At 41.2% G+C, this 11,891-nt stretch overlaps 1 protein-coding gene and 1 long non-coding RNA gene across 2 annotated transcripts; one reads left to right on the top strand and one right to left on the bottom strand.

Annotated features, from left to right (window-relative positions):
* Positions 1 to 237: 237 nt before the first annotated feature.
* C26H15orf61 (chromosome 26 C15orf61 homolog) lies at positions 238 to 5,701 on the bottom strand. Its single transcript, XM_008016141.3, has 2 exons — positions 5,235 to 5,701; positions 238 to 460 (listed from the first exon to the last, which is right to left on the bottom strand). Exons 1-2 carry the CDS (start codon positions 5,578 to 5,580, stop codon positions 333 to 335), a joined length of 474 nt encoding a protein of 157 aa, XP_008014332.2. The 5' UTR covers positions 5,581 to 5,701; the 3' UTR covers positions 238 to 332.
* A 149-nt stretch (positions 5,702 to 5,850) lies between these two features.
* On the top strand, positions 5,851 to 11,682 carry LOC119628064 (uncharacterized). Its single transcript, XR_012091527.1, has 3 exons — positions 5,851 to 5,918; positions 7,848 to 7,950; positions 11,536 to 11,682. It is a non-coding gene; the product is annotated as an uncharacterized lncRNA (long non-coding RNA).
* Positions 11,683 to 11,891: the final 209 nt, after the last annotated feature.

The following is an 11,891-nucleotide window of genomic DNA, read 5'->3' as shown; positions in this document are numbered from 1 at the left end:
ATTTTTTCTTCAGAGTTGATTTAAATTGTTAATACCTAATTATAGAATCTATTACATTGTAATAATTTTTTATCTGTAGGTTAACCTAGTTCTAGGGAAAAAATGGTGTGAAGCTTCATGTGTTTGTAGTTCCCATCAGCTAAACAGAGTACGTAATATATAACAGTGTACAAAAAGCTTCACCTCTTGAGGGCAATGATTCATCTTAAAGAAGCAGATACTGTAGAAAGAAAAAAGTATTTGCAAAAGTTTTATTTTAAAGGATCAAAAATAAATACTGCACATATACACAGAGAAAATCCACTGATATTTATGTTCTTCGATGCACACTTTCAATACATGGCACCTTCGTCTTCTTTATTGAGAAAATAAACTGTTATGGGTCCATAACTGGTATGTACAGTCTCTGTGACTCTGGCAAATAACCAGGAGCCAAGTCCATATAATAAAGTTGGAATACCTAGAAAACAAATGAATATGTATAAACATCAATGCTTATTAATCATGCAAGTTACTAATCACATATAACACTTCAGCAATGTTAACAAATTATAATGTGGTAAAATATAAAAATATTACTCAACATTGACTCTATGATTATCTAAGGGCTCAATTTCATCAACGTGGAACATGATGGCAATTATGTGAGTCCAGAGGTTTTCATACTACAGACAAGGCAGGTATAAATGTTAATTCAAGTACTTCATAAATTCATTACCCTTGAATAATCATGAAATAATTCTATATTATTTTCATAAATAAGAAAATGGAGAAGAATACTCATTAATTTAGTTGTAGATACTCCTGATTATTAGCCTTGAGCTAAAATTACTAGGTTAACACTACTGGGTTTTTGAGATGGAGTCTCACTCTGTTGCCAGGCTAGAGTGCAGTGGTGTTATCTCGGCTCACTGCCACCTCCACCTCCTGGGATCAAGCGATTCTCCTGCCTCAGCCTCCTGAGTAGCTGGGACTACAGGCACGTGCCACCATGCTCAGATAATTTTGTACTTTTTTAGTAGAGATGGGGTTTCACCATGTTGGCCAGGATGGTCTCGATCTCTTGACCTTGTGATCCCCCTGCCTAGGCCTCTGAAAGTGCTGGGATTACAAGTGTGAGCCACCGCACCCAGCCAACATTACTGTTCTTTAAGTTAGTAGTAACACTAATGGCTGAAGTAATTTTTGTGCAACTTAAAAGAAGCTAGGTCAAAGAGCTGTCTTTAAAATCTAAGGCAAAACCTAACTCCAAGTAAGATTTCAGTACAACAGGCATGAGAAAAAAACTATTATTCAGCATTTTTTTAGTTGATCTGAAAACAACCTTGTTTCAGCCAATTTGAAATCGATATACAGTAGACTCCAACATGTGTTTCTTCTTTGGAATTGATAAGATTTTGCTGCTTTGAGATTAGTTGCCATTTGTGATATACAAAACTAAACACACTATCCAGAGGTATGCATTAAGCACTCACTTGCATATAAGACTGTTGGACACAAAACAAACTTTCACAATTCCTATCTTTTTAAAGGTACTTATTTAAAATCAATGACTACTAACATATTAAAAATGTAATAAAACCATAGGCACATGAATCAATAACAAATAGTATGCTCTGGACAAGCATTAATTTTATGCTCTTTTGAGGGAAATGGGCAGAAAGTGATACTTTAAAAGGATAGCTGTACATTTGGAAAATCACTTACTTTCTAGTAATAAAGAAAGCGGCCGGGCACTGTGGCTCATTCCTGTAATCCCAGCACTTTGGGAGGCCGAAGCAGGCAGATCACCCGAGATTGGGAGTTCGAGACCAGCCTGACCAACATGGAGAAACCCCGTCTATACTAAAAATACAAAATTAGCTGGGAGTAGTGGTGCATGCCTGTAATCCCAGCTACCCAGGAGGCTGAGGCAGGAGAATTGCTTGAACCCAGGAGGCAGAGGTTGCAGTGAGCCAGATCACACCACTGGTGACAAAGAGAGACTCGACTCAAAAAAAAAAAAAAGAAAAGAAAAAAGCAACACATGCTCTGGACTAATCATATTGCTAAATTTTTGTCTTATTTTTCTGCAAGAATATATTTGCTGTGTTAAGCTCTTTTGGAGTGTGTTTGTTGAACTACTTTGTGCTTCTCCCTGAAGCTGCATTCCAGTCACTGTGATACCAGAGATTAATCAGGAGAAGCATCACATCACTAGCTGGTAATGAGGAGAAGAGGAAAAAAATGCCCATTCAGGCTAGCATCTCTCTATTTTTAGGAATATACTGGGTCACAGTTTGTCACCACCACGGGGTTCCCTGGAACTCCTATGAAACCTTAGTGTATCACCTTCTTTGCCCTGATAATGTCCAAAAGAATCTCTAAATACCTCAAGGGAATGTCATCAAAAAATCCACAAAAAACTAGAATAATAAAGCTACTTATAAATCATTTAACCACAAAGAAAAAAAAAAAGGCAAGTGGCACAGGGGTGGGAAGTGGAAAAAGAAGAATACGAACAAGCTAGGCAGAAATGAGAGAGAAGTAGAGGGAGTAGTTGAAATAAAAAATGAATTTAAAATGCAATATCACAACTTCAAAAGCTGAAAATCAATGGAATGAGGAAGAAAAAAATAGGCTCTAGAAGCAAGTACTAATTTTCTAAGCATACTGAGACTGAAATATATAAAATAGGCCTCTTAAACCAAGGCTAAGTATATAAATTTAAGGAATACCTGGTGACACTGACAATTTTGTTTTACAATATTTATCAGTTATCAGTTAACATATTGATTTTAAAAATTCATACTTTTGAAAAATCATAAATACAGAAAAAAACAGTCAATATCTTTTCAGCTAAAATCAAGGGCTGATTTTTATTAAGATTACTAGCTTAATAATTATATCTTATTAAAAAATAACCAGGAACCATTAGCAGTAATGCTGTTTGACAGGAGATGGAGTTATGATCTGAGTCAGAAATTCTGTATTTTTTCCCTTTGCTGTCTATTTAATGCAGTCAGACTAATACTCAAAATGGGAAGGTTTGCCACCTATATAACTTATATATTACAAAATCTTCTTTGTAGCACAATCTTCTTTGTATGCTTTAAAGTCTGTAAGATTCTATGGAAAATTCAATTTTTTCTGAAAAATTAAATTTATATCTGAAACATATAACATCAAAAGAACCTGAAAATCAGTTCTTTGCATAATAATTCACTTTGAGTCAGTTGAACAGTAGGTAAACCACTGTCAAATTAAGTACTTTAAAAAATTAGAATTCCTCAGTAAATCCCATTCATTCCAATGGTAAGTTGCTTTTCTTAAATCTCAATCTACCTCTCAGCAGGATACCTAGACTGGTAAACCATCAGTAAAATGTCAGCTTCCAATGAAGGGAAGACGGAGGAGAAAAGGAGCAAATGGGTAAACAGAAATCTTTATTATTTACAAAATGGAAAAATGAATTACTCTAGTAATTACTAATTTGGAAGGGAAGAAGAGGAACAAAATCCTAAGTATAATATTAATAGGGTATGTACTTGATCATCCAGAGAGACGACTGTACATCACAGAATAGGAAAGGACTCTATTATCTAATTCACATCCCCTCTACCTTCAGACAAAAATTAAAAATAAATGTTACCAGATGTGTTCACCACTTTAAAATATTTTTAAATTTCCTTTATCAGTATATCCCAATTTGTATTAAAGCATGCATGAGCAAAAAGTTGTCCTTTTTGCCTAACTTAGAACTCTTACTCTCATTTTACCAGGATTTTTAGAATGTCTAAAAGACCATACATACCATTAAATCACTCTCTCACATTAAAAAACAAAACAAAACACACTACAACTGTTGTTTCTTTCAACTTTAAAAGGTTTTACTTTTCTATGTGTGGAATGTTCTGAGTATCCACTTTTTTGGGATGTCTTAATATCTATATCTAAAAGAGAGGCCCCTAATCATTAAGGTGATCTTAAACAAAATGTTAACACTAAAAATGTGACTTTAAAGGAAAAGAAGGCATTTGGCTCATGGTTTACCTATAACCCTCCCGTTATGCTTTCCCTATTATTCTTTAGGGAAGAATGATTTCTTGCTTATGAAAATGCTAAAATAAACTTATACTTCTCGAATCTAGTTAACACTCCAGTCTTTCCAAATAATTTCGAATTGAATTTCCTAAGTCACCTCACCCTTCAACTTCAACCAACCTCCAAAGTAGTGGGCATGCTCTATACAGTCCATCAGTCAAATAATAAGAGGCATTTTTAAAGGATAACACTTTGCTAAATAATTTTCTCCTTACAGGACAGTCCAGTGGAGTAACGGCTCAAAAAGTCCATGACTGACATATATGTTATTATAAGCAAAAATACACAGACCACTTTTAACCTTAATGGACGATCAGATTATGTAATAGTATTACTAGCACGGCTGCGCAGGGTATAGTTTAATTCTGGCTTTTAAAACCTGGCTGGGTAACATGTTTCATTCAGCTCCATGGCTAGATTTTGAATCATTGAAATCTAGATTGATTTTATACCAGCTATTAGTAAGTTCAAAACATCCTGAGGCCTTCTGTTTTCCCCTGACCTATTTCCATGTTCGTACCTCTTCTGTCATTAAACCAAAAGAAAATATACACCTAGTGACAGTAAACACCCTCAGGGCATCTCCATGAAAACATACAAATGCTAAAGACCTTTAAAAATATTTTAGGCCTAGGACCTCAGGAAGCGTTATGTCTGGTGAAAACCTTTGGTGCTTTTAGTAAAACAAACTTTGAATTCATATAAAGAAAACAAAGAAACTGAAAGAGTAGTTCCAGTTCTTGCAACATAATGCAGCCGCAAAGTGATGTTCACGGGAATGAGTCCTGCCATGCAGTAAGACGGGTGTCAACTTCGAAGCCACTTTCCAGGGGGCGTTTCCTGACGCCCCCTGGCTTAGTGCCCAGACAGGGGTCGTCCCTGGTTAACTTGGGCAGGACAGGAGGGCGGCCTGCTCCTCCCTAGGCCCGAGGATGCGCCCGCAGCAGGTGAACGGCTTCGGGAGCCAGGAGCTCGGCAAGCTGGCGACCCCTGGGCGAGGACTACAAAGGACCCAAGGCGAAGCCAGCGCCGGCAGGCAGAGCCGACCCCGGCGGGACTCCACCTGCCCGCGAGTGTTCGTCAAGTGCTCGGCTGCGGGGCCGTCCCGGCGGGGCGGGATTCACTGCGCGGGCGCGGCAGTCGCCACTCACCGAGGTTGACGACCTTGAGGGCCGTGAAGAAGCGGTTCTGCCGGGCCAGGTCCTGCCAGGGCGCCTTGGAGCAGTGGTACTTGATGAAGGGGAAGCAGCCCGTGCGCAGGACGTGGTAGTTGGTGCCCTGCACCGGCCAGTTGAAGTGAGAGAGGCCGAACTGGTCGTTGCGGACGGCGCTGTAGGGCACGCAAAAGGAGGTCCAGTGCGGCAGGCGCCGCTGCAGCAGGTGCCGCGTCAGCACCTCGGAGGCGCTGGGCTTGGGGCGGGCGGCGGCGCGCGAGGCCCACGGCCTGCACAGCAGCAGGCGGAGCGCGACCTCGTGGGCCATCCGCAGGGCCTCCATGGCCCGCCGCGCCGGAGACGCAGGCGGGTGTCCGCAGCCGCCGGCGCACAAGCGCGCCCCCGGGCGAGCGGCGGCAAGGCCAACGGGCGCCGCGCGGGTGCCCGAAAGCCCCCGGGGTGCGGCGGCGCGTGCGCACAGCGGTCCGGAGGACTCCCGCTGAGGGTGGAGTCCGGAGGACGGGAGGCGGGACCTGCGCGAGGCGGGACCTGCGCGAGGCGGGACCTGCGCGAGGCGGGACCTGCGCGAGGCGGGACCTGCGCGAGGCGGGACCTGCGCGAGGCGGGACCTGACGGAGGCGGAGAGACACCTGCGTCAAGGGGCTGGTTTTGAGAGGCCTGGTATGACCTCGCGCCGTCATTAGTAACTCTGGGGCGGAGGAGGGATTCGGGCAGGTCTCATCAATTTGGGTCTGAGGAAAATTTAGGTGTAAAACAATTCAATAACTTAACCACCTCCGCAAGGGGCAGAACTCAAACCCAGGTCTCCCTCCCACGCCCTGGGCTTCAGGGAAACTCTTGGGTGTCGTTGTTGAAACACGACGAGGCGTCCTCAGGGAAGTGAGTAGACAGCCGAGATCCCAGGTTTGCCTTGTTTGGTAAGGCCGGGAGCACTTTTGTGTGTAGGTCCTTGCTGTCGGGTTCACTGTTTAAAATTAGTCCCAGAGATTTCAAAATCAAAAGTTTATTTAAAAACCTCACGTGTCTCGGTGCAGCGTCCGAACACACAAGGCCACCTCCCTCTAAGAACCTGGTAGACGGACCAGGAGCGTCTTACCGACCTTTGTGGTCCTCAGTCACCCATTATCAATCCATTACTTTGGGAAAACCTTTGCTCAAACTTTGCGGCCTCCTGAGGCAATAACTTACAGACACGCCTACTTTTAAAAAAGCATTTCCTCTTTTGTCCTGAACTCATTTTGTTTGGAAAGGCCATACATAAACAAGATGATGTGTCTGAAACCACCTTATGTAAATGAGGTACGGTAATTACGCGTTAAGCATCATATAACAATTACTATCGTGGCTAAAAACTCAAGGGGGATGTAGGATAGTATGGCGAAATTTTATATTTCCCAGTTTTTTGTTTTGTTTTGTTTTTTTGAGACGGAGTCTCACTCTATTGCCCAGGCCGGAGTGCAATGGCACTATCTTGGCTCACTGCAACCTCTGCTTCCCAGGTTCAAGTGATTCTCCTGCCTCAGCCTCTTGAGTAGCTGGGATTACAGGCGTGCACCACCCTACCCTGCTACTTTTTGTATTTTTAGTAGAGACGCAGTTTCACCATGTTGGCCAGGCTGGTCTCGAACTCCTGACCTCGTGATCCACCCGCCTCAGCCTCCCAAAGTGCTGGGATTACAGGCGTGAACCACTGCACCTGGCCTATTCCCCAGTTTTTATTGAACATTGATTGAGCACCCACCAACATATGCCAAATCTTGAACTTTACCTTACAGAATTTGAACTTGAACTTTACCTTATAGAACTTGAACTTTATAGAATTTTTTTTTTTTTTTTTTTTTGAAAGGATCTCACTGTTATCCAGGCTGAAGTGCAGTGGCTTGATTTCGGCTCACTGCAAATTCCTCCTCCTGGGCTCAATCGATCCTCCTACTCTCAGCCTCCCAAGTAGCTGGGACTACAGGTGTGTGCCACCTACACTCGGCTACTTTTTTTGGTATTTTTTGTAGAGGTGGAATTTTGCCATGTTCCCAGGCTGGTCTTGAACACTTGGGCACAAGTGATCCCCCCACCTCGGCCTCCCAAAGTGGTGGAATTACAGGTGTGAGCCTTTGCAACTGACTAAATTAAATTTTAAAAAACAGTAGAGTCCTTTTTCAAACAAAATCTGTTGAAGAAGATCCCCAACACATAAAATTGGTTAAAACTTATGCTTTAGACTGGGCGTGGTGGCTCACACCTGTAATCCCAGCACTCTAGGAGGCCAAGGCCGGTGGATCATCTGAGGTCAGGAGTTCGAGACCAGCCTGGCCAACATGGCGAAACCCTGTCTCTACTAAAAATACAAAAATTAGCCGGGCGTGGTGGCACATGCCTGTAGTCCCAGCTACTCAGGAGGCTGAGGAAGGAGAATCGCTTGAACCCAGGAGGTAGTGGTTGCAGTGAGCCAAGATTGTGCCATTGCACTCCAGCCTGGCTGACAGAGCGAGACTCCGTCTAAAAAGAAAAAAAAAAAAAAACTTATGCTTTATTACTAAACATAAGTTCAAAAATTGTTTTAACCTTTTATTTTACTTATTTATTTTTTAGGCATGCATTCTCACTATGTTGCTTAAGCTGGTCTAGAACTCAAGCCAATCTGTCACTTCAGCCTCTTGAGTCACTGGGATTACAGGAACCACCATGTCCAGCTGTAAGTTCAAATTTTTTATATTAACTTTTTAGGTAAATAAAAAACAAAACAATGAAACCTCAGTGTGTTGTTGTCTTGGATTTTCTTTTGTTTTGAGCAGAAAGGGGATTCATTGGAAGAAAAGTAGGTAGCCCAAATAGTAAACAAGAAGTCTAGAGAACTAGTCTCAGAAAATGGGAAGGAACCAGGAGAGTCTGAACAGCAAAGACATAGATAAGACCAACAGGAACTAGTCTGGTGAGCATGCCATTGCTGGCCCCACTGCCACTGGACTCTTGATCCTATTGCTTGCAAAATATTGAAGCTGGGGGTTGTGGTTGTGAAAGTGGATCCTTTGAATTGAGTCGTTCCTATCCCCAGCTAAAACAGTGGAAAAGCCAGGGGGGAGAAAGCACTCAGGACACATGACATTACTTCAGAAATGTAATTCTCTGCAAGTCCCACTGCTGAAACTGCCTGTCGTGACCTGAGACCAGTTTTGTCTGTAACTGCTGAGATAACTTGCTGCAACTCTAGAATTAATTCTCCCCACTGCCTTACCTATTGAAGCTTGCCAGCTCCTCAGAACCTTACTAGTGCCAATGAACTTTCTCAAAGAGCACTATGTAACATTTTTCTGTTTTATAAAAGCTCCAACCTTCTCTTCACTCTTCGGACATATTGAAGACCACCTGGTCTGTGTGTATATACCAAATTGCAATTTTTCCCCCAAAAAAGTGTTAAATTTAGAGATTAATCTCTATATCTTTAACTTCAACATAGTGGCAGTTACAGCAGACTCAGTATCCAGTTTATTTCTGCATCTTCTGTTTTGGTTGTACACTATCAAGAAAATTCCGATTTCTTCAGAGTAGATACAAATAAGAGTGGTTTTTAAATTATTCATCTTGAAATCCGGCCATGTGCTTCAATTACAAAAATGGCAGCAGGAGATTAATTATGAGATCTACACTGAAATGACTTAACCTCAAATTAATGTGTGGGCAGTTTGCAATATGTTAAATTTTGGCATTATCTGTCTTTTGGCAATATAAAAATCTTTTCTAAAAAAACATGAAATTTGAATTGAACATGTGCAGAATCCCTGAAGTATGTCTGAGAAACCCTAGGTTCTGTGGCATATGAGATGAAAACCACTGACAAAGAGGACCAGGTATTACATATGTTCACTGCATTTTTGCATCAAGAAGGCTTGGGAAAAGGACTACCAAACTGAAAGACTTCTGTTGGTAACAGCTCTCTTGGCTAAACCTCGTCAGCAGTGAAGGTTTCTCTTAACCCGAGCCTCTTTCACTATCTCCCTTTCTTTTCTATTCTAAGGTAGAAAGTTCCCTCAAAGAGAGACAAAAATGGTGGGCCACACCCCATATTTAAGAGTGTTTGAATGAAACATTCCCTTACCTAAAGATACAGAGATGGAGAAAATAACATCTCTTCTGACTTTAAGATTATTTAGTGCCACTTCCATAATTGAAATAAGATAATTTCTCAAAACAACAGCAACCAACCCACAACTCAGATCACATGCTTGATTTTCTTTTCAGTTCCAATTCTTCATGGCTGTGAAACAGGGGCCTAGGGATGTTGCACTCAAAAGCCTAAGTTGATGTTTTTTAAAATAATTGTTTCCTATAATTAAGAATGCATTAAATAAATACATTTTTCCACATAGCATAGAGAAATGGCATATCTCTTAGAAGGAACCCCTTAAAATGATTATAAAGACCGATACTGTGTACAGCATTTAGCATGTGCACACATACTTCATGCTGCTCCTAGAAGGGACTTTGCATTCCTGTTTTGTTTTAAAGGCATATAGAACATTGTAGGTGCCTAGAACATAATAAAAATGAATTTTAGGCCGGGTGTGGTGGCTCTTGCCTGTAATCCCAGCACTTTGGGAGGCCGAGGCAGATGGATCACCTGAGGTTGGGAATTCGAGACCAGCCTGACAAACATGGAAAAACCCCATCTCTACTAAAAATACAAAATTAGCCAGGTGTGGTGGCACATGCCCATAATCCCAGCTACTTGAGAGACTGAGGCAGGAGAATCGCTTGAACCCAGGAGGCTGAGGTTGCGGTGAGCCAAGATTGCACCATCGCACTCCAGCCTGGGCAACAAGAGCGAAACTGCATCTCAAAAAAAAAAAAAAAAGAATTTAATAAAATTGATAAATTGGGATAGTTTAAAATTAAAATTTTCTATTCATCAAAAGGCATATTAAGAGAATAAAAAGGTAATTCATAGAGTGGAAGAAGTATTTGCAATACATATATCTGATAAAGCATTTGAGTATCTAGAACACACTCATACAAATCATTAAGAAAAAGACAATTCAATGGAAAAATGAACAAATATTTTAATGGACATTTTATAAAGAAGAATAACCAGTGGTCCAATAAACAGGTGAAAAGTGCTTGATTCCAATAATTATCTGAGAAACATAAATTAAAAACCTCAATGCAATACCATTACACACCTACTAGAATGGTTAAAGTAGAAGAGACAGAAAATACTAAGTGTTGCTTAGGATTTGGAGTAATTGGAACTCTTATACATTGCTGGCCCCCATTTTGGAAAAATTTTTGACAGTATAGTGCTATATATATAATAGCTGAATATAGGCATGCCTTATGACCCAGGCGTAACACACCTAGGTCTGTATTGGTATTAGTCTGCTTGGGCTGCCATAACAAAATACCACAGATTGAGTAGCTTAACAGAAATTTATTTCTCGCAGTTCTGGAGGCTAGGAAGTCCAAGATCAAGGTGCTGGCCAATTGGGTTCCTAATGAGGGTTCTCTTCCTGGCTTATACATGGCTGCATTCTCACTGTGTCTTTGCATGGTGGAGAGAGAGCTCTGCTGTCTCTTCCTGTTTGTTTGTTTGTTTGTTTGTTTGTTTGTTTTATGGTTTTGAGACAGAGAGTCTCACTCTGTTCGCCCTGGCGTGCAGTGGCACCATCATAACTCACTGCAGCCTAGAACTTCAGAGCACAAGCAATTCTCCTACCTCAGACTCCTGAGTAGCTGGGGCTACAGGCACACACCACCATTCTCAGCTATTTTTTTTTTTTTTTTTTTTTGGTAGAGATGGGGGTCTCACTATGTTTCATTTATATATGGTGTAAAAGCAGGCAAAAATTCATCTGTGCTATTAGTGTTATAAGGCAAGACAGTGATTAGTTACCCTTAGCGGAGTGGGTCTAGGGGGAAGCCTGTGACTAGAAGGAACATGAGGACTTCTGAGAATTATTATCTTTCTTGATCTGGATCCTGGTTGAATGAGTGTATTCACTTTGTGAAAATTATTTTAACGGTACACATTTGATATGTGTATCTTTCTCTTTCTTTCCTCCTTTCTTTTTCTTTTCTCTCTTTCAAGGCAGTATTTCGCTGTGTTGCCCAGGCTGAAGTGCCATGGCATGATCATGGCTTACTGCAGCCTCTACCTCCCAGGTTCAAGAGATCCTCCCAGCTCAGCCTCCCAAGTAGCTGGGACTACAGACCCTAACCACTATGCCCAGCTAATTTTTTGTATTTTGTATTTTTTGTAGAGACATGGTCTCACTTTGTTTTGCAGGCTGATCTTGAACTCCTGGGCTCAAGCGATCCTCCTACCTCGGCCTCCCAGTGTGTTGGGATTACAGGCATGAGTTGCAGTGCCCAGCTGATATGTATACTTTTCTATATGTATATTACACTTCAATAAAAAGTTTGAAACAGAAAATGAGTTCTACAGGTAGTACTATATATATGTTAACACATCCTGTTGTTATCATTCATTAAGTATCTGCAGAGAACATGTCACTGTGGACTTGACCCAGATCTGATCCTGTACATGTATAGAATAGTTATTCTCATGTTGTTTTTCTGATCTTACTGTGAGATCCTGATTTATTCATTTATTTCTAAGTGTGATTTAAAACAGAATAGATT

The sequence above is a fragment of the Chlorocebus sabaeus genome, chromosome 26 (genome assembly GCF_047675955.1).
Source record: "Chlorocebus sabaeus isolate Y175 chromosome 26, mChlSab1.0.hap1, whole genome shotgun sequence".
Taxonomy (NCBI): Eukaryota; Metazoa; Chordata; class Mammalia; order Primates; family Cercopithecidae; genus Chlorocebus; species Chlorocebus sabaeus.
Note: the sequence above shows the minus strand (reverse complement) of the source record. Positions and strands in the feature narration are given on the sequence as shown.